We start from the raw sequence: 24,040 nt of genomic DNA, 5'->3' as shown, positions 1-24,040 counted from the left end.
GTAAAGGATTCGGTTCGCATTGGCTCGAGATACTCATTTGCACAAGTACAAAACGGAAGTCAAGCAGGTAACGAAAGTGAGTCTCGTTTCCAGTGTTCCCCCGCTCTATCCGTTATTATCCCCGCTCTCGCCCTACGAAGGGCTAAAGTGTCGTTTCTTGAAAATGTATGCAACTGTATGTTGTTCAGGTATCGATTTTTCATGAAAGTTTAGATATTGGAATTTTTCTGTTCCTACGATTCCTCCCCCGCGTTGGGAGAGTGTAACGATCAACAACAAATGTGGAAAGGAAAATCATTTCGTTTTTAGTGTTACGCCGTATACTACGAAGTTGCGCATGGCGGATAACGGATATTGCGATGAATCGAACGAAAGTTAAGTTATCTTAAATGTGTATTTCGCTCGCTTGGTGACTCGCGAATATGCAACCGATGTTGTCTCGCTTGGCGGCCACATGTATCGTGATGCGTTCACGTTACGTCCGGAAGCGGACAAATTGTCTTTGCGTTGCGCTTGATCAATCCATGCGATGTCTCGATCGTTGCCACCCTGACCACGCCGTCGTCTCCTGGATGTGTCTCCACTATTCGCCCCAGCTGCCACTGCGTATGTACATGGTAAATTTTTATCCATGAGAATAACGACGTTGCCTTGCTGCAAACCGACATTTGATCCGTTCCATTTTTGTCGCTTTTGCAATTCATTTAAATATTCTGTCTGCGCCAAAAATCTTGGCGGGTCTTTCAGATTAGTTTCCAGGATATCAGACGATTTTCTGGAACAGAAATGTAATTATCTTCGGGCAGCATGGTCATCGGTTGTCCTACTAATAAATGTGCAGGTGTTAATGCTAGTGGATCATTTGGGTCGGATGAGATGGGACACAAAGGGCGTGAATTGAGTATAGTCTCGACTTCGATGGCCAATGTATTCAGCTCTTCGTAAGTGAATAGGAGATCCCCCGCTATTCTTTTGAAACGATGTTTAAAGGACTTAACCGACGCCTTCCAGATTCTTCCGAAATGAGGTAAGACGGGCGGATTGAAATGCCATGAGATTCTCTTGCTCGTAGCGAAATTGTTGACTTTAGATTTGAATTCGTCGGATTCGTATAAGGCGTACCACTCGCGGAGTTGGTTCTTTGCGCCTACGAAGTTCGTTCTCCACGTTTTCTGACGACTCAGATTTTTTGGCGGTTGTATCTTCGATCAGCCAGAATTTAGCTATATTTGTTCCGTTAATTCGGTTAATTTATATGAGACTTGGTTAATTTATATGACCCGTTCCGTCAGTGGGAGCTACTCCGCCGACGATGACCCAACCGAGCTGAGTCTCTCGTAAAACGAGGTCGCAATTATTCTGTGATAAGTCGATTTGTCCAATTGATAAGAGCGATAAAGTGGACCCGGAACCAATGATTATGTCGACCGGCCGCGGTACGTGGAATTGTGGGTCGGCTAATTTTAAATTAGCTGGTAATTTAATCGCGTGGCGCGGGAACGGGCAACTCGGAATTCTCTCAGCAATTTCAGGCACCACGAGAAATGAAAGATTTTTGTGGAAATCATTATGGATCGAATGAAAGGAAAACTCAACGACGCCATTTGATGCGGTATTCATGTCGTCGATCACCCCGATCGAAATTTCACACGGAGATATGGGTAATTTTAATGCTCGGACAAATTTTTCTGTGACAAAATTCGCCGTTGCGCAGGTACCTAACAGCGCTCGACATTGAATGAAATCGCCATGAGCGGTTCTTACTCGAACGACTGCGCTCATTGATAATTGTGATTGTGGATTGTAAGGAATCGCGTTAAGAGCAACGGCTGAATTTTGGGTATTTGGCGTGGTAGGTTTCACGGGCTCGCATCTAGTTGTTACCTGCGTCGCCGAGGACGCCTTAACCGATTGATAATGCAATAACGAGTTGTGGAATTTAATGCAGAATTTGCAGTGCGATTTTTTACACTCGCCGTTGTGCGGGTTGAGGCAATTTTTACAAATCCTGGATCTTTTCACAACGTCCCACCTACGCGTCACCGGTAATTTATTGAATTCGGGACATCGATAGAGAGGATGATCATCCCCTTTGCACGCTACGCACTTAGACGACGAAGCCGTGACGAATGCGCGTGCTCCTCGTTCATCTTTGCGTGCCTTAGTAGCGGGAAGGCTCCCCTTTGGATGCGGTCTTTTGTTACTCTTCTCGGTAAATGAGTCGTCCGTTTCGAGCGCGTCCATTCGGAACGCGGTATCTGATATGAATTCGTACATTTGTTCGAGCGTTGGCATGTCTTGTAAGTTCAACGTTTTTTCCCAATCCGCGCGGACATCCGACGGTAACGCCCGTTCCATTATTCGAACGACCATATGTTCGTTGACTTCGATGTTCAATGATTGGAGCATCGTAATGTGGTGCCGAACAGTGTCTGATAATTTTGTTATGTCTTGCGCAATGATCTTATTTCGCGATGACGACTCGTCCGTGTTTGATGAATTTCTCTTGCACCCGTTATACAATATATCAATAATCGCGTCGAGATGTTTTGTCACGAAAATTCGCCTTTCGTACGACGCGATAAGCAATTGCCACGCGGCCTTATAATTTTCGTCGCGTGCGTCGAAAATGGAAATTTTGTTTAAAGCCGCGTCGCGCAGCGAATCCTTCAAGTATAGAAATTTCTCTAAATCGGTAATGTCGTCGCGTGAATCAATCATTGTTAAGAAGGTATTTTTGAATGACAACCACCCTTCGATGTTACCATCAAATTTTGGTAGCTCAGAAACCAGAAGTTTAACGCGTTTTGTATTATTGTCAACCGGAATCGAAGCTGTATTTAAGTTGTCTGCGGCCGTTTCAGATGACGTCTTATCTATTGCGCTCGCGACCGCGTAGTACCGATCTTGAATGTCTTCCAAACCAACTTCGTCGGTGCGTTTGCCCGGTTCTATTGCTTCTAATTCGCAGTGTAAATCCTCGTACGCGTAGAGGAGATCAGTTACGCATTGCAAGCGTCTCTTTAAATTTGATTCACTCACATTGCCTGCCTCGACTAGTCTTTCTAAGCTCGTGAGCTGCGCCTTTAGCGCGGACCATTGGGAATTAATGTATCTCGCGCGATCCATGCCGGATTGTTTTAATGTCGATAAATTTATTTACGGCTTGATCCTGCACGTGGTGTTAGTTTTAAAAGAGTGTTAGACCCGATGAATAGTTGACGCGTCTAAGAGACAATGATGAAGGAGCAGGTAGAAATGCGAAACAATAGAGCCGGACGACCAACGGCTGACCCGAGTGTAAAGGATGGTTAAGACGTAAGGGTGAAAGTGTATATTATTCTGTTGTTGTCGGATTCTCGGAATGCAGACCGAAGATGTACAATTTTGTAACTGAAAATTCTAACGAGCAAGTATGAGAATATACACTTCTTTCAAAGAACAGTCCCTCCCTTCTTTTTTGTCGCTATTGACCGGTGGAATGTGAGTGAAGGTATTGCTCGAATGGTCTTAGGTACGCGTCCGAACCACCTTTTTTATTCTTACCCTTTTCCGGCCGGGCAAATCCTTGGCTCTCGCCTCGACTTTCACTTTTCTCAGAGCCGTGAAATTCAATATGCTAAGGCCGAAAAGATTAACAAATTCGGCGGGAAATCTTGCGATGAATGATTGCGTGTAAAATTCGATGTTTTCCCTTTCGCGTCTAACCGCGGGAAATCGTATCGTAAATAGCGTGTTTTCGTGAACGCAGGAGGGACGAGCGCGATCCAAGAATGCAATTATTAACTTAACGTATATCTCGAAATGATCCACATGCAATTAATAATAACAGTATTGAAAGATATTCATGTTTGGATCCTCGATGTCGTCGTGGAGCTGGGCGTCGTGGATTCCAGAGACGACGTGGCGGCGGGTGGTCTTCGAGATGGCGTGATGATGATGCGCTGAACGATGGCTGTGCACTCGCGATCGTGAATTCAGACCTCACAGGAGGCACCAAACTGTATGGTCGGAAACTGCTCTCACATGGAGAAACTTCCGTGGTTCAATTTGGTGGGTGAGGTGAAAATAAATGATGCGATTAGAGCGAAAGGGATTGACTTTTATTAGCTCTAGGGGAAAAGCCGTGTAGGCATAAAAACCCCTCGTAATAATTACAATGAAATTGTGATATATAAACGAGAATTATGAATTTGAATCGAGTAAGGTATGTGTGTATCGCTTGAATAGTTGGGCGTTATAGAACGCACTGTACTCCCGATGTTTCAGGAAACTATAAGATCGTCGCGGGGCCCCGTACGTGTGTTAATGACGAGGAGACTTGGCTCCTTATAATGTATATTGTTGAATTAACGGTCGGACTGCGCGAATGATATCGCGAAAGATTCGGTCGTTAAAGATAACTCGCACGTGTAAAGAATTCGGTTCGCACTGGCTCGAGATGCTCACTCGCACAAGTACAAAACAGAAGTCAAGCAGGTAACGAAAGTCTCGTCTCCAGTGCTGCCCCGCTCTATCCGTTATTATCCCCGCTCTATCCGTTATTATCCCCGCTCTCGCCCTACGAAGGGCTAAAGTGTCGTTTCTTGAAAATGTATGTAACGTGTTGTTCAGGTATCGATTTTCCATGAAAGTTTAGATATTAGGATTTTTCTGTTCCTACGGAACATTATTACACACACACATATATATATATATATATATATATATATATATAAAGATAAAAAAAATTTTTATTTGTTTTTACGTTTTTTTGTTTGCCAAATTTACAAATGCGAGGAAAATTCCTAAAATCAATGATATTAAAAAAGACGATATTTATTTAATAATCAAGGTCCGGAATCGTTTCGTATTCTCCAAAGTATTCTACGCGCTGACATTACAGTATTAATCTTCTTGAAACTTCAAAACATTATTATTGCAAAAATAGTTTGGTTTCAATCGTTTTATACAGCAGTCTATTTTTAATTACGCATAATAATCAAGTTTTACAAGTATGCATTATTCTATGAAATAGTACTAAAAAATTGTAGCCATAACACAGAAGAAACGGAAAAAATTGTGCACATTATCTACAGACTTTCGTAGACATTATGGTAAAGATACACGTTTCATACATATTGAGGCACTGGTAAATGGAAACACCTAAAATGTGGACTTAACTGCTCTGAAGTTTCTCTCTGATGGTAATGTAAGAGATTTTACTTACCGAGATATATTATTACAATACTTTTTATTAATTTTACTTTATCTACATATATCAAATGGAAAAATTATTAATTTGTGTTATAATTTGATCTGCTGCAAAAAAAGATTTTATAATTAGAAATAATTTTATCCTTGGAGATCTTATTGATCGAGATATGATATTATAATATGAAAATTTTGGAATTTCTTACTTGATGTTTGTAGATAAAGTAAAATAATATAGCATTTTAATACCATATCTCGATCAGTAAGATTTCTAATAATAATTATAACATTATTTCGAGTTAATATTATAATTACAAAACTTGTGATTAAATAATGTAATGTGGTACAAATTGAATTTTTTTGTTTTGTAAAGTAAAATATATCACATTTTTATTTATATCTTTTAATTTAAAAAGAAAACGTTTGATAATTATACATTGTTTGGTTAATAAATATTAAAAAATTTATTTTATTTTTATACATGGATATGCATATACATGCGTGCATAAATAAGAAATATTCTAATATACATAAATAAGAATATTTGTAATTATTTTCTTATACTCAATAAAAGAATATATAAACATTAAAAAATCTAATTGTGTTAATAAAAAATCTGGTAAGTTTAATTTTCAAGGAGAGTGTTGGGAAACGGACGAATCAAAGTTCTCATTAAAATTATTAATTTTTTAATAATATATACTATGTAAAATGCTCAAATTAATTGCTAAAATGTAAAATATTTTTGGCAACGTTATTCTTACATAATTATTTTGATAATTCAACGAAATTATTTTTAGATCTGTATTTAACTAAATTTTTTAATTTGGTTCTTCAAAACTACTTTTTCAGTTTGGATTCTTTAACAAATTTGGAAGTTTGCTTTTTTATTAAAAATTTACAAAAGTTTAAATTTTATTATAATTTATAAAAGCAATTTTACTAATAAAAGGATAATATTTTTGTCACTTAAATTCAACACAATCTTAATTTTTAAAAAAGTTTACTTATATCTATATATTTTAAATAAAAAAGGTGTTAGAAATGGCGATTGTTTGTCATATTTTTGTGGAAAAACTCGGTTTTTAATTCATCAAAAAGTTTCTTCTTAAAAACAGTTACCTCATCTATCACTTTACAATCTAAATATATGTTTTCACTCAAGGAAACATTCTATATTCAATACTGTCTAAGAGCATTTAATATTTTGAGAATAATATTTGAAGGGTTGCTAACTCAAGAAGCATGTAACCCCTCACGAACTAATCACTGGATAATGGAGGAATTTATATTCGTGCGACGAGTCCCCTCGGCGTTGGCGGAACGTCAGGTTGTCGTCGTCCCGATATTTCCGTGACTTCAGCCACGGTCAAGTTAAGTTTCTTAATTAAGAAAACGTCCATCCCGAATGTCTTCGTTAACTGCGTGAGACTCGCGGATTTAATACAATAATATGACAGAGACATAAGGAAATTTTGCATTCAATAAAAATTCTTGTAAGAGAGAAAAAAAGCGTTTATTAACGCTTTATAACTTTGAATTTATTGAAACCGAAACCTCTTTTTACGAGGCAATTCTTAAATCAAAGTGTAACGTTAAATTTTCATAGGAACTAATTTGCAACTCATTTAATTTAATATAAAAAATATAGCAATTATATTCAATAAAAGAGTTTTGGTGAATTAAATATTAAAAATAAGTGGCACTATCGATTTTGAAAACATCTTAAATTTTATCTCTCAAAACAAGTCTTTAATACAATTTTAATTTAAGACTGTATCAATAATACTAATAAAACATTAGACATTATTATTGATAGAAATATTTTATGTTAAATGCTTAAAACTTGTATATGTAAAAATAAATAAAACCCTTTAGTAAAACTATATTTAAAAGACGCTAATTGAAAGAGAAACAAGAAATGATTTTTAGAAATCTCTTTTATGATATCTTTATATATTTTACCCATATTTATCTATATTGTTAAAGTAAAAATATTTTCTTTGTCTTTGATTATTAATTCTCACTTGATATGAAAATGACGACCATTCAAGAGACGCATTTCAACAAGCGACTTTGATAGATTGACAGTATCTGACACTACATCTACGTGTGCGAAACAATGGTAGAGAAAAAAAAAACAAAGATATAGTGCGCGTACGAGGAAAAGACAACACTGTGAATATTCGCAAGCCAAAGAGCTTTTACGAGTTTCTCGCCACCCTGTATTCGAGAGTTGAACAGAGAAAACGAAAGAGAGAAACGAGAGAGAGAGAGAGAGAAACGCAAGAGAGAGAAAGAGAAGGAGAGGGCGAGCGCTTCCGCCTGATCGCCCACATACATTTTCGTTAAAACGCGCGTGTTCTGTCCGTTTCATTAATTTTAATGCCCGCCGAGCCCGTTCTGTTCATTTCTGCGCAACATATGAATATACCACCGCACCCTCTCTCGCGCGCATTTCCTAGCATACGCGCGTATGCTCTCTTTATCCCTGCAAGCGACACGTGTATGTATGTATAACTCCGTGTGCCACTGCACCAGTGTATGTAATTCGAATGTGTGGATGTGTACGCGCGCGCGCGCGTGTATATGTGTATATATGTGTATGTGTGTGTGTGTATTTTATGTGTATGTTTTGTGTATGTGTGTGTGTGTGTGTGTATGTGTGTGAGACTGCGTACGCGGGCGAGTAGCGGGCGCGCTCATGCGAACGCGCGGCTTCCTCCCCGCCCTCCCCCCGCGGGTTGGTTGATATTAATTAATAATCAGAAACAGATGCGGCCTCCGCTCGCGTCGCGCCGCTCTCTGCGCGCTTCGAAACGATAATTATTTAAGTGCCTCCTCTCCCACACATTCTCTTTCTCTCTCTCGGTGCCCCATCTCCGATCCCGAGCGCCTTCTTCGCCGAGCACGGCGTGCTAATTAAAGAGCGTTCCCCGGCGAATTTTACAAGACTCTCTCTTTCTCTCTCTCACATTCTCGTTATGCACGGATCGCCATCATTGTCGTCATCTCCATTCCTCCCGCGGGGTTCGCTTGCGCAGTTCGAGAAAACACCCTGGAGACCTGGTGCCACATTTTACGTTTGAAACGCCGTTCGAACGTTGAAACGTAGGAAACGCCAACATTTTCTTTCCTTTCAGCATTTAATAAGTTTGCATTTTAAAATTACAAATTTCAGAAGCGGCATTTTATAAGCAGGTTTTTTACTGTCATTGTAGTTAATAAATTTATTCGCTTCAGAGCAGTCTTGAAAAAGTATAGCTCTATAGTTCGAGTATATGGTTTTAAAAAAGTCAATGTTCTCTTACATCGTTTCTTTTTTTTATAAAAAGAGCTTGTAAAGTTAATTAGAGATTTTGTAAGTTTTTCGGAGCATTATTCGGATTAATAATTTTTTTTCATTTTTATTTATTGCTGAAAGATTAAATGTGCACACTTTATATAATATGTTATTAACTTTAACTAATTTTATATTAAATTTTTCTGAAATAAGATTCGTATGATAACTAAAAAGTAATAAAGAATACAACTATTATATTATATTCACTGCAAAATCTTATTTTAAAAAATCGCTTGCAAATTATTTTAATCAATACTTAGATTGCTAGAAATAATTGTTGCGAATAGTAAATCTAAAAATAAAAAAAGTAATATATTAAAATTTTAAAAATCTGAATTATTTACCAAGGCTTTATTTAATAAAAGTGAAGGATTATTCTGAAGCAATAATTTAAAATTTAGAAAGCTTTAAAAGTTGTACTACAGCACATAAATATAAGTATATAGGATTATTATCGACTTTACAGTAAAATTATGATTTTATAAACCATAATCTCTCTCAGTAAGATCAATAGAATAGAAGAACAGAATGTGACTATTTACACTGAAGATAAGTATTTGAAGAAATACTCCCTTATTTTCACAGTGAAACCATGTTCTTTCAGGCAATGAAATTTTGACTGATTCAGTTTAAGAGAGCGCAGGGACCTCTTCCCTATTATTCACGCGTGTCCGAGAAATCAATATCGAACTCGCCGATACGAGTGGAAAGATCGCCGTTGGAAGTTTTTCCACGAAACGCGCGTCAGAAACGCGGAAAATCGAGGGTGAGGAGGTCCCGCGGTGGCACGACGACGACGGCGGCAGCGGGCCGGAGGAAAGTAGGGGGTGGAACGGACGCGACGCTCCCGGATGGCGCTTAGCCAGCGACGCTCCCAGCAGTGTCTGCCTTAATATCCGCCACTAACATTATTTCATAAAAGTATTACTATAAATCCAAACTCGCGTTATTTAAGCACCGTGCCTCCGCGCGAGCTAGCTGGGGCAGGGGTAAGCGAGGGGGAGGGGACGGTCGCCTTACCCGCTCGCAGAATCTCACCAGAAACCACCTCCGTCGATTCCCGTCCCTCCTCCCCCTTCTCCCTAGCCGTCCCTTCGCGGAGTTCGCCTTACATTATACCGGGCGAAGGAGCGCGGCAGGCAAGTTTTGCCACCCTCTTTTCCCTCCGCCACATTAGAGATATATTATGCAGATAGTGGAGGCGCCGCCGTCGGCCGAGGCGAAGCGAAGATCCCGCTGGAAGAGAGGGGGGGGGGGCAGTGCGGGGAGCTGCGGAAATTTAAAACTTTATTTACCCTACGCGTCGAACGACTTTTCGCTCCTAGTTCCCTCCCTTCCGCCACCCTTCCTCTGCCGGTGTCCACCCGCCGGATGTATGCACAGGATCCGCACTCGTTACACTTGGTGCTTATTTATTTATTCATTCATACGCGAATAAAATAGCCGGCGCGAGAAACATTAGAAAGATGGCGAAAAGCATCCCCGTGAACTTCCTTCGCGTCGTAGCGAGACGATCGAAAGGCGAGATCTCCGTTTGTAATACGCGTAGTTCCGTATTTTATTTATTAATTCGCATAAATAATAAAGATAGTGTGGTAGATACGTATTTACGATAGAGATCGTTCGAGACAGTGCAGGGAAGAAATTTTTTTAAGTGACTTTACGTTGCGTTATATTATTATCGTCAGCGAAATCGCATCTACTTATATTTCACATTAATTTTACTCCACGCTCGGTAAATGCGAAAATTTCTGGCCTGAGTTTAATTAATCTAGAATATCGAAGTGAGTCAGTCCCGCCGTTGAAAAGTGAAATGGATTTCAATCCGTGTCAATTCAATACTATTATGAATAATTATTAAAACGCATCTGCGAGCATAATAAAATTGATTTTAAAATTTAATCTGAAATTAAATCAGAAAATATGGTAATAATAATGATAGTAACGGTGATAAATATTTTATTCTTGTTCAACAAGAGGCGTCTACTTTCAATAGAAGTAACATACATTTATCCTGAAAAAAAATATGATATTTGCGATTATAATTGCATAAAAAAATAATTATAGATAGGAATATCATATTTATGGTAATTATTAATATATAATATTGGTAACAATAACTATATGCTTATAGTAGATGTTAATAATGATTGTTTTATAATACTTACTATTAAAATCTCCATTTTAGTTATGGTAATCACGAGTCGTGTAAATTAATTATAATTATGAGAACTTCAATATAATTTAAACAAACTGTATATTGTTGAATAACTGTAAAAATACGGTTGGGTTCAAAAATAACTATAAATTATGGTAATATTATGATTATTGCAACTTTTTTTCTCTTGGTGTATAATTTGAATTTATCGCGTGTCTTCATCATCATCATTCTTTTATTTCTGCAGCTTTCGTACTTTTAAATCAGTTATTATATTAATTCTTCGATTCCATCTCTTCGCGCGCACCGCGAGAGGATTCGATTTACGAAAACTCGAAGTCGGGCACGACGAATTCGGTAAAAATCCGAGAAAACCGTTTCCGGTTCCGGCTCTTTGAACTTACTTGTTCGGGACCGGTACTTACACCCCTTCGTCGAAGGCGACATTTCTCCGTGATTGCGCGCGACGGAGGGTAAAGGAACAGACAAGGAGAAAGAGAGGAGAGAAAAAAAGAGAAACTCGGCCGCCCTCTTTTAAACTCCCGGTCGCCCCCGAGAGAAAGAGAAGACGGCTTGGAATGAACACGAAGGCGACGAACGGGCGGTGGGAACGAAGGCGTAAACCGACGGTCGGCTGATTAGTCGCGAGACTTCGCCCGTTTTCACGATTTTCTCGACTCGATTCCGACGATTTCGACTCGCGCCGCCGATTCACGGGTAGATCCTTTGGCGTCGATGAAGAAGGAGCAACGGGGGACAAGTTTTTCTCCATCTCCGGCGACGCCTCATTCCGCGATTCTTTCTCTCTTAAGCAAAAGACGTAGAACAGAGAAACGAGAGGAGCAAAAAATCTCAAAAGCGATAGATTTGAATCGAAATTGAAATAAATTAGTTTAATTGTAAAGTCGATGTAACTTTTAATACTACAAATATGCAGAAATAAATTATGAAAATTGATCACGCATTGAAATCAAATAGAAAATTAAATTCTTTAGATCAAAATAAATACTTAATGTAAACAAAATTTTTAATGAGAAGAGAGAAATGATCTAATTGTAAAAAGTCGAGATAATTGTAATGTAATTATTTGCTATGTAAAATATTTCAAGTAACATTCTCTAAAAATTGAAATGTTTGAATATTTATTTAATATATAATTTATTTAATATTCAATAACTTTCAAACTTGCAGAATGTTATCAGTACTTTTGACTTCTAATAAGAATATATTTTAGTTTAATTATAAAAGATAATAAAAAAGCAATAATTAAAACGTAAGATACATTTTTCTCTGTCAATAGAATAAAAAATTAAATTTACAAAATGTATACGATTTTTTATGCTCTGTTTCGAATTTAAATACACGAAATATTCAATGAAAAATGCACTTGCATTGTGAATTGTTTTGAGGCGGCAAACTTAACTCCGCATGTTATTTTCTTTCGGCGATAAGGTATTCTTAAAAAATGCACAATTTCAGGCGTTACTGGTTGACGCTCATTAATTTTTCGCGCTCGTCCTAAGCTCATCTCGCACACGCGTTAAGACTCGTTAGGACCTTGAGCGCCCAACGAGGCGAACTCGCGCGAACGGGAATCGCTCGCTCGCGCGAGCAACCCCATAAATATTGTAGCGACGCGAGCCGCAGGGGAGTTTTCTGACTCGTTGACGCTAATGCGGAGCCGCACCCGCCTGCCTCTGAAACGCGCGCACTGAAGGTCTGCCCTTTGCCCATTTTTGAAAACCCCCACGAAACCGGGGCTAAATATAAGTTTTACGCGGTCCCCTCCGTAAATGACATTGACAATTTGCTAACGAACAAAGTTTTGACCTTAATAGATCCTCACCGTCCGAAAATCTACGACGTAACAACATTATGTGTTGTAATCAAGTTCATTATAAATATAATGAAAAATATAAATTATGTATTACATGCAATCAATTTTTACATATTATTAATTACAGATATTTGCATATAAATTATTTAAATAAAATATGCTCAAAATAATAATAAGAGAATTAAAAATGTACAACCTGCTAAATAGAATTGTTTGTTTCTTTGATGTTTTAAAAACACGTATTCAGATTAAATTGATGATAATAATTAATTAAAAGTTGGAGATATTGTATTAAAAAATTTTTTCGGTAAAATTTCACAAAATTTTAGAGAAAAATGTTAAAATCTTGCATGTAAAATTACTTCTGCATTACATATATTTGGACCATTTGTGGGGAAAATGTTAATCATACTAATCGATAATTACTTGTAACAGGTCGATACACAGAACTCGACTTTCTCCCTGGCTACTTGGCTACTTGGGTCATGTTCCATTGCATCGGATTGCGTCGGCACTCGAGGGTGAGACAAAGTGCACAAGCGGATATATCTCGAATCGTCGGCGAAGTGAATCGGCTTAAGTGAAAATCGCTCGTCGGTTTGCACCCGTAAATATTGTAGTGGCAAAGCCGCGGGTGGTCGAACCGGGGAGAAGAAAAAAAGTAACGTAAAGAAAGAAAGAAAGAAAGAGAAACTCGCGGGAGAGGACGCGGCAGGAAAGGAACGCGAGTGGGACGAAGTTTTTTTTTCCGACCGACTGTCGTCTCGGTGCGGCGGCGTTAATACGTGCCTTCTTGCCCCCCTGAAGTGGTCCGTGCGATATGGCGGAAGAATCGATTGCACACGAAGAGAGACCCGGAGAAGAAACGCTTAAACCTCCGCCAGTCACCTCGTCCGGTTCTGAACAAATCTTTCTCTTTCTCTCCTTCTTTTTCTCTTTCTTTCCTACTTGCTATCGGCACTTTCACTCGTTCTTTCCTCCGGAAGGAAAGTAAACCATGTAGTTATTAGTCCCGCATTTTTTTTACCTAATGACCATTGCATAATAATCAACAAAGCGTGCGTCGACTTCAAATATTTCATAACAGCAGCATCTTCCGGATTCAACAGCGCTCTGATAATCGCTTATACTTCGGGGATTTATCGAGATGTGTGATGAGAATGATAAAATGAAAAAAGATACTAATATTATATAAATATTGATGCTATATTAAATAAAATAAAGTATCAATGTTTTTTTCTGTTTGAATGTATATATTAATAATCTTAAATATTCATTTCCATTTAAAGTTACTACGTGCAAAACAAGAGGGAAAGAAAAAGAGAAAGATAGATCTTGCAGTTTATTCATTGTTATAGTCAGAGCAACTAAAAAAGTATAAATTATAAAGATCTTCATTTTCAATACTTTAAATGTCATATATTTTATGTTTTATACTCTCTATTCCAATATATAATATAAATCAACTCAAATCTACTCAAAATATTATAAATATTAATTTTATGGCAATAGTATACAGTAAATAATAAAACATTATTTAAGCAATTTTTAATAAAATTAAGAAAGAACATGTATTTTATAAAAATTTGGTGTATATTAGAGAAAGAAAGAAAATAGATTCAGATAAATGTCACAAGGAAAGCATATTGCAGATTAAGATTACTCGATCGAGTGATTTTTTTCTGGCAATCGAAGGAGAACTTCGGTAAATCCGAGCAGCGAGGTTGCTCGGTCAGAAGAGCAAATATATGAGAATGCCGGAAAGGAATGGACAACATTCAGAGCGTGCTCGCCACGACCTTTCCACCAAGAGATATTTCAGGATGAATACATCGCTTCCGATCAACTTCGATGTATGCATATACAGGATGTATCAAAAGTCCCGAATTTTTCATTATTCGAAGAGAACTAGATGTTTTTGCAATAAAAAATGAAACTTTTATTACGTTTACGTTCTTGTTAATTTTCTTTATAAAATTTATTCAAATATAAATAAACTTTAAATTAAATTAAATTATTATTAAATATTTATCCAAAATTTAATTAAAAGAGAGAAAGGGAGACAAGAAAATATATAATAAAATTAATTATTGACATCAAGCCTTATTATATCTGTGCTATTAAATTTTAATATACTGAACATTTGAAAAGTCTATAAAGAATTTTGCAATTATTAGTAAAGTAATAATTATTTTTTAAATTCATTTTCCTTGTAATTTCTTAAAAATAAAAATGTAAATAAACTATATGTATTTTCTGATACATGCTGTATATGCAAAGAGTTCTCCTGCATGCTTCTTTCTTTTTCTTTTTTCGGACATAGTCATGACTGCGTTTTGAGATGTGATAAAATTGCATAGTGAGATTCAAAAATTTTAAAAATTGTTGCAAGTGTATTATCATTATAAAATTGATAATATTAATAATTCGCACCTCACCAACTTATATGTGTTTATTCGAAATATAATAAATATTTTTAACAGTTTTGATAATTATTAATTTTGTAAACCAAAAAATATTAGAAATAATATGTTGATTTTACAATTTAATATTATTAAATATTTTTATAATTACTGTTTGGACAATAATTGTTGACTTAAAGTAAGACTCATTAAAAATTAACTAAAGTTTATTTTATTTGACATAAAACTTAATTTATATTAATAAAAAAACCTCTAAATTTTTAATTTTTAATTGTTTAGTTAAAAACATTTTATATCTCAACATTTATATCACTAAAAAAAATTGCATCAAATTTGTTAAATTTTTTGAAGAAAAAAAAACAGAAAATCTGTTCTATATAAAGGCAAAAGTGAAGTACATATAAAGAGAGTTATAAATAATTCTACAGTTCGTATTTCTATTCGTATAGATTTTTATGAATTTTGATTTTTATGTTTAATCTTTAAATTTGTCTTACGGTGAATTGAGATCAGACTAATTCATATATAATTTTCTCTAATTTTACGGTTTCTTTCTCGAAGGAATTGGTTATATTGTAATTGAAAGCTGCGAACATAACTCCGGCCACGCGTTCGCGCGTTTTTGGTTCCCGTCGGGAGAAATACGTAGCCATTATGTCGAATTAGTATTGTGATTGTGTAACCGATGTGATGTGACTCCATTATAAAGTACGTTCGCTCGCGCGAATGCCGCATTATGTTTCCGAAATGGTATTCGGTTATAATCGTCCGCTCCCTCCATCCCACTCTTCTTTTCCCGCCGCTTTTCTGTTTCTGTCCTGTTTCTCTTATTGGCGATGTGCGCCAACATTTGGCGTTTCATCGAGAAAGAGAAAGAGAGGGAGAAATATATGAGAAAAAGAGTGAGCCGGTTTTACACAACTAGAAAGCGCACGATCGTAAATGCGTTCTATTAAGAATGTATGTGTCACATTTTAAAAGTATTACCAAAAATTTATACATAATTTCCTTATTAATTTAAAAGTTCTTTGATTTTTCGTTGACTGTTTATTCTTATGATAAAATCACGTTTTGTAGTACTTTTTTTGCAAATGTAATGAAGAAGTAGCGTTACGAATTACATCAATTTTCTTATATATACTAATAAAACTTTAATAAATAATTATGCAAAAGTTCATTTGAATCCATTTATTTATTTAAAATTTAACTATCAAAAACTTCAACAAAATAAGTCATTATAAGCTTTGCATTGTTAAGTTTAAATTTTTTGTTGTTTTTCTTTACAGTTGGTTTTATAGCCAAAATTCTGATTAAAACTTTTTATCATTTATTCAGAAGGAAAAAATATTTATATTAATTGCTAAGAAGCAAATTTTTAAAGAAAACATTCTTAAAATTCAAATATTGCATTTCGATGATAATATTCGAGGTTTTAATCGAAATTATTTGAGAACATTTTCTTTTGATACGTGATAATTAATAAATAGATGTTTTTTGCCGTTAAAGTAGATTTTACTGAAACAATGTTTAAATTTAAAGAAAACTCAATCAAATTACAAGAGTTGGGCTTTCTAAATAGAATTCGCAGTTGACTATTTTCTTTCACGGTTAATTGCAATTCTTTTTAGGGAATATCTATTTTATTAATTTTATGCGACAATCTAAATATATACAAATATCAAAACTAATCAAACTAAAGAAGTCGCAAAGACAAAGGAATGAAAGGAAAGTAAACGAAGAAAGATGCTGAGGAAAAGAATGAAATTTATTCCATCAATTTATATCAAAAATCATTCTTGGCGCGTACAATTGCTGTTAACGAAACAGGTTTACCAAACATGAGGTCAGAGTATCAATTCAGAAGTTACCAGTTCGGTTCCGCCGATGTGGTCATGATTTTTGAAAATCATATTTTGTTCAAGCGAGATGACTCTTCGGTAAGAAGCGGATAAGAGATAAGGAAAAAAGGGTAAAGGAGGCATGAAGAAGGGTAGGGGACACAAAAGCGAGCCAACATACTACCTACCACCACCACCACCACCACCACCAACCACCATCACCGCCCAACGCGGCGGTACGATATTCCGGTGGCTTCCTCCCCATCGCCGACGCTCGCCGTCATACAATTTATTGGTAAACTTTGCTAGCTTGTTAGAGGGTTACGTGCGCTGGGATAAGAAATATCCAGAGTGGTATCCACCCTCCTTTCCCGCGTCCTCCTGCTCTCGTCCCTCCCCTTCGCGTTCCGGCACCGTCGCCGCTGCCGCCGCCTTCGTGTTATCACCATTCTTCGCCTGTACACCAGCACTAGCAGTATTGCCGGCACCAGCACGAACATCAGCACCAGCGGCAGCAACAGCAGCAGCAGTGGCAGCGTCGACCCCCTCGGCTATAGGGTTAGAATACCAGGGTTGCCTCCATCGTGCCACTTGGTCTGCACCACTGCCTTCGACGCTCTGCCAACTACCACCAGCAGCTAACCTCTGCCACACTCGCCTTCTCCCTTACGCTCTCCTCTGTGTCTTCGTCCTTCGCCAGCTGCCTCCCCTTTCCTCCCTCTTACCCCCGCGGGTAGACCCCGCCGAGAATATGAATATCATACGTTGCCTCCGGATTCGCCGGTCCGCCTTCCCACGTACGAGTGCATTTCGAACGGGAAGCGCGGGAATGAGCGAACGAACGAACGAACTCGCGGATTAAGTCTCGGGTAAGTCGGGATCGAAGATCCCCGACCCGAAATTCGAATCTCCCGACCTCACAAGCGGGGCGCATCTTCGGTAACGATACCTCGCGGGTATACCGCGCTACACGCTTGTCCCTATTCTCTCTTTGAACTTCGAAGATATGGAGCTGACTCGAGAGACTCGTATCCAAAGTACCATTTACCAAGAGTTGAATCGAAGTTATACTAAGTTAGACGGAGGAAGGATGTGGAACGGAAGCCACGTCGAAGAGTCACGGTAAAAGATTAAAGTACCACTAACACGTGTAACACGCACTTTAAATGAAAGTTAATATGTATTTTGTGACGGAATTAATCAGATAAAAATTAAAGCTCTATCTGTAACTGTAAGAATTACATAATGTGTCAGAATAACCGTGTCACATATTTTTACGAAGGAAGTTTGCCTCTTTCCTTTTTACTTCCGCGGGTGAATAAATAAGTCTTCAAGAATAATTAGAAAGCTTCTCGGCACACACGAGGCTTTCATTATTTCGTTAATAGCGGCAATGCGGCGATACTCCACGCGAGATAGAAACGAAACGCAGATTCGCAGCGTGAAGATGCTTCTCTGGAAGCAGGCTCAGTGTCGCGGATTCACGTTCGCGAGTTTTCCTCTGCCAGCACCTTCTCTGTGTACTTATACATACTTGGCATTTGTATGTATACCGGAGCGAATCTCGATGAACCAACGAGAGAGAGAGAGAGAGAGAGAGAGAGAGATGAGAGGAGGGGAGAGAGATGAGAGGCAGGAGAGAGGGAGAGAGAGAGAGAGAGAGGATGACTTAGAGAGAGGAGGAGAGAGAGAGAGAGAGAGAGAGAGAGAGAGAAACGGTGCCGGGGACAACAATCATAACAATCTAGTTAAACGTTATAAGGATATCTCGCGCTAAGAGGCGTGCCAAGCGTTGCATAAAATCAAATTGTACGCCGAGCCGAGAAGTTATTGTCGTTCCTCATCCCTCTCCTTTCCCCTTTAAGTCTCTCGCCGCCCCCACCCAACTTGTGCCGTCGCCGAAAATTTACCCGAGAATCCTCCACCTCTCCAAATCTCCAAAGTTTCCCCCGCGTCCCCCGCGCCCCTTCCGCATCCTTCTTTCGGGGTTTTACCGGCACGACGAGCACATTTGCCCCCGTGAATCTCTCCACCCTCGGCAAACGCAATTTTTTGCGCTCCGCATTTGTCAAGGATCTTGAATAAATTCCGAGGAAATGTGTTCGCGTGTTACCGCCGGTTATTTGAGTTATCTTATCTGATTAGGATGTAACAGCAAGGACGAACGATAAGCTTATATTAATCACAAAATGTATAGTTAATGAAAAATTAACGAAAATTATTATGCTTGACACGCACATGCGATGAGACGAAGGCCAATTGTGGAAATTGTGTTGTGCTTTTAAGATACAAATGCGATTTGCGCTATTCCACATATAATTGCAACAATACCGAAAGTATTACTCCGCGCTGCAGTAGGGAAACTACGAATGATTATTAAACCCGCGGACTCTGTGGAACGTGGGTGGAATTAGTCGTGCGCGGGAGAATTCGTAATAGGACTCTCGTTGCCATCAACAATATCGGATAATTACGCCTTTGTCGGCCGATCCTCGAAATAGAGTAATGGAGAACCGGCGAAATCGGCTTGAGGGGGTTAAATTGAAATTGAAATCACTCGAAATTACTTGCAGCCCTCGCCGACGCGGCGAGAGCGAACGATATTCCGTCTCGGAAATAGAATATTGTACTCTCAACATACCAATGATTCATCTGTACGTTGCACACTTGTAAAAATGCGTAAGTCGACTTTCGATCAGAATTGCATATTTTCAAAATTTAATCTATCTTCTTAAGCGTATTAAATGTTCTTTTATCAGGAATTTAGTATATGTGTATGTCATATAAATATAATTATAGTTAGAATAATTTTTTTAGTTTAAAGTATATATTTTTTAAAGCAACAGATTGCAATTTAATTATATTACATATATATAATTATCTGCGTATTATAATTATATATCAGTACAGCTATATTTATAAAACAGTATTTTTTGTCGAAACATTTTAAAATATGCAAATTTGAAATGCATTTTTTTGTTTGTAATATTTTTCTCTTTCCAGAATTTTTAATTCTTCGACTCTTAATTCTTAATTGATCTTACGATTTAAGTATAAAATTTCTAAGGGGGTATAAGTACAAAATTATCGGAATAAATGCTTACTTTTTCGCGGAAATAGTCGGAGCATTTCTCGCGCGCTTGGAATTGTTGGAATTCCCACCAGCACGGCGACGATAACGACGAAAAAAAAAGGCGCGGGTTTTGCCATAAAAAATGCTAAAGCAACTGGGGAAAAGGGCGTTAACGACGTCTTCGTTAAGGGATGCCCGCGGGGCAGAGTTAAAACGGTGAGGAATCAAAAGATCGATTAGAATCGGCCGGCGCCGCGGGATTTCTCGTGCAATTCGAAGGGAGAAGTCTTGCCCTCGCGACAGGGAACGCGAGGTCGGGGGGGAGGGGGTAGGAGAGCTGTGTTTGTAAGAAATGCGAAGGGAAAGAAAGAAAAGGTGGCGCGAGAGCCACCCTCTGTTGTTCGACTTTTCGCTTTGCCGTTTTTCGGGGGAAACGACGATGTCCATCCTCTTTCCTTTCTGCGGAAATTCAATATTTTGGCTATCGAGTTTCCTACGGGGAGGTAGAAGCGCCGTTTTTCTCCTTCCTTCATTCTGCCCCTCTCCAATTCACTTTATTTACGCCGAAAGAAAGCGAATGACTTTAGAATCGCTCGGCATTTAATCGAAAGATGAGAATCTAACGCGTGATTCATTTTTGAAAATTATTTAAACTATAATTATATTTATATAAGATATTGCACACAAATACTAAATTCTAGACAAAAGAATATTTAATACACTTAAAAAGATAGGTTAAATTTTGAAAATATGCAAGTCAACTTACGCATTTTTACAAGCGTGCAACGTGCAGATGAATCATTGGCATGTTGAGAATACATATTATATTTCCGAGACGGAATATTGTTGCTGGAAAGTTATTCTAAAGAATGAACTTTCATGGATAAAGCGAATTATAGATTTAAATCAAAATATTGTTAAACAAATGAAAATATCGAAATTGTTTTATCTACCAAAATTATTCACAGACTCTTTAATTGCAAAAGACTTGTGTCGATTAAGTTTGTGTTTCAAAATTGCTGTCAGTACTGAAAATCTATGGTGTACGTAACGGAAACTATAGATTTTTAATACTGACGGCAATTTTGAAACACAACCTAAGTCGTTACATTGGTCCTCGTTTCATTTGTTTTGCCGAATTTTCCTTGTAACAGCAAATTTTCGCAAACTATCAAAGCAGTCCGCACGTGAATCTCGAGATTAAAACAGAAAGATCACCTCGCGATATCCCGTGCGGAACCTCCCCTCCGCCAGTGCAGTCGGATGACACGGGGGTAAGTCAAGGAAGAAAGGCAAAAGGAGAGTCCCACGGGCGCGCAGACACGCAAGAAACCGGGAGCTCGCCCGCTGCGGCGAACAGCGAGGTAGGCGTGGCGGGAAAACATGCCGTCACAATGTTCGGTTCAACTACACGACAATTATCGCCGGCGAGCTTTATAATTAAGAGGGCCTTACCCGCGGCTCGGCATTTATCTAGCATCTCCGACGTGTGCGTCCCGCGGCGACGATCCGGTCGGCGAGACGTGGTGACGCGACTTTTGGACGAACTTAGATCGAGCCACGGCCACCGGCGCTTCCTTCCTTCCGCGCGTGGAAGCCACGCATGACAAGCCCGGTTACTGTAACCGGTACACATTCACGCTCTTTCTTCTTTCGCATTGTGACTCCTTCCTCATTGACGACGACCGCGTGCTGCGGCATTGTGACACGATGATTAGAATCGGAAGGGTACTTCGGAAATGAGGTCTCGTCGCATCGATGGAACGCACGAATTCGCCGGAAGATTAGGACGATAGTCTCAAATTCGATGTTGTTGCATACACACACGGTATATAATCTTTTATATCGAAAAATAGAACTTACATATAAAGTTATATTTATATATACAGTGGAAAAATTTGTGTAAAATTTAACACGCATATATCGCAAATTTTTGTATTAATTTAATACAAGATAAATGTGTTAAAATGTAATATAAATATGGGAAAGTAATTAACATAACATTTTTCTCGTATAATTTAATCAATGATAAAATATTATAAGTTACGAATGCAAACTACTTCAGCATCAGCAACTTCATCAGCAACCAATCAGTTCCTTTTTTTAAAGTCATCTTAAAATTTATGTTTCAAAATTACATTATTTTCGTATTATTTGCAAAATATATAAATCACTTGCATTATTTCAATACGAAAAAATAATAAATATCAATTTCATATTAAATATTAAAATACATTGTGTTAAATTAATCTTTTTAGTTTGTTAACATAAAAATGTTAACAAGAATTCGTTTTAATGTGAATATAAAATGTTTTCTACAAGGTATATACGGGAATTAAAGGCGAAAGAAAATTCATTAATGTAATACTATATGACATAATACAGAATTGAAATAACATATATTCGCTACATAATATTTTATTTAAAAGCATTTCTGTTTATTTTAGTATTATCGTAATATTAAAACGTTTTAATGTCAAATACAATTTTCATATTTTTTGAAAATTACATTCTGGTTCTAAAATATTTAATGTCTTTTTGCATAAATAAAATCTGAACAAATAAATTAATAATTTATATTATAATAACACATTTGTTCAGAAGATAAATTCAATTGCCACGCCAAATGCAGTTGGACGAATACGCGACGGTGAATTTAAGGAGAACGGTCGTAGGAAAATAGGGAAACGAAGAGAAACGCACAGCATATCCGGAACACGCAGCAGGGTTGCCGGTGGTCGCCTATTGAAATTTCACCGAGCGATACAATGTAATTCGGGGTTCGGGGTCATCGTGTGACATGTTAACGTGCTCTAATGCGCCCTTAACGAACCCCTTAATCCAATTTCGTGCAAAGTAACAAAATTATGTGCTGGCTGACCGGAAGCCTCAGCGGCGAGCTTTCAAGCTTCTCTCATTCAGCCCCTCTCGAGTGGCTGCTATTCAAACCACTCGAAAACGCAAACGAACGTGTTTGGCCTGATCCTATTCTATTCTATTTCACTGTGATCTTCTGAATATGTCAATTTACGTAGGTTCATTAAAACGGAATAGCAGTATCATACACGGAGAGAATTTTCTCTTAAAAATTACCCTGAAAATCGTGGTAATTGTGAGACAACGTAAACCTTGGAAAATTTTACCATACTTTTAATAAAATTTACAAAAATTTAGTAAAGTTTAGTAAAATTTTAAGAAAATTTGGCTAAGTTTTAGTAAATTTTACTATACTTCTAACAAAATTTACTAAAACTTAGCCAAATTTTCTTAAAATTTTACTAAACTTTACTAAATTTTTGTAAATTTTATTAAAAGTATGGTAAAATTTTCCAAGGTTTACGTTGTCTCACAATTACCACGATTTTCAGGGTAATTTTTAAGAGAAAATTCTCTCCGTGTACATGAAGATTTATTAACAGAGATGAAACTTTCTCCGTAATTAATTATTGTGTGAAATATTTATAAAAACGCATACAAGATTTAAAAATTTATATTATAATATATTATACATATTAGAAAAAATATGTAGCTGAAGCTAGCAGCCAAAGGCAGCAGCCAAACGTCGAGCGGCCAGGGTTGAACGTCATATAGGCGTTTCCAGGAGGTACTATTCAATCAAACGTTAAAAATTCCCTGATTATGAGATTTTTAACAAACTTTAAAAAATTTGCATAGAGTTTAGTCATTATAATACATAATCGATCATTTGCGACAAGACTTGTAATTTACCAGTTGTTATAAATTTTTTAAATTAATTTTTATCATTTTCCGCGCCTAAACGCAAAATACGATTTCCTCCAAATTTGGCTGGAAATATATTTCCGTAACGTACAATCGACTAATCGATCATTCGCGAGAGGACGTGCATTTTCCTAATTGTTATAAATATTTAAAAAATTAACTTTTATTGTTTCCTGCGCCTCACGCCTAAACGCAATGTACGATTTCCACCAAATTTGGCTGGAAATATCTTTCCGTAACGCACAATCGACTGATCGATCATTCGCGAGAGGACGTGCATTTTCCTAATTGTTATAAATATTTAAAAAATTAACTTTTATTGTTTCCTGCGCCTCACGCCTAAACGCAATGTACGATTTCCACCAAATTTAGTTGGAAATATCTTTCCGTAACGTACAATCGACTGATCAATCATTCGCGAGAGGACGTTTGTT

General features: G+C 37.4%; 1 protein-coding gene across 1 annotated transcript; it reads right to left on the bottom strand.

Moving 5' to 3' along the window:
- Positions 1-375: 375 nt before the first annotated feature.
- LOC105840986 lies at positions 376-3,129 on the bottom strand. Its single transcript, XM_012688078.2, has 3 exons — positions 1,281-3,129; positions 1,123-1,223; positions 376-654 (listed from the first exon to the last, which is right to left on the bottom strand). The coding sequence occupies exons 1-3, from the start codon at positions 3,127-3,129 to the stop codon at positions 376-378; spliced, it is 2,229 nt and encodes a 742-aa protein (XP_012543532.2).
- Positions 3,130-24,040: the final 20,911 nt, after the last annotated feature.

This window comes from Monomorium pharaonis, chromosome 2 (assembly GCF_013373865.1).
Source record: "Monomorium pharaonis isolate MP-MQ-018 chromosome 2, ASM1337386v2, whole genome shotgun sequence".
NCBI lineage: Eukaryota > Metazoa > Arthropoda > Insecta > Hymenoptera > Formicidae > Monomorium > Monomorium pharaonis.
Note: the sequence above shows the minus strand (reverse complement) of the source record. Positions and strands in the feature narration are given on the sequence as shown.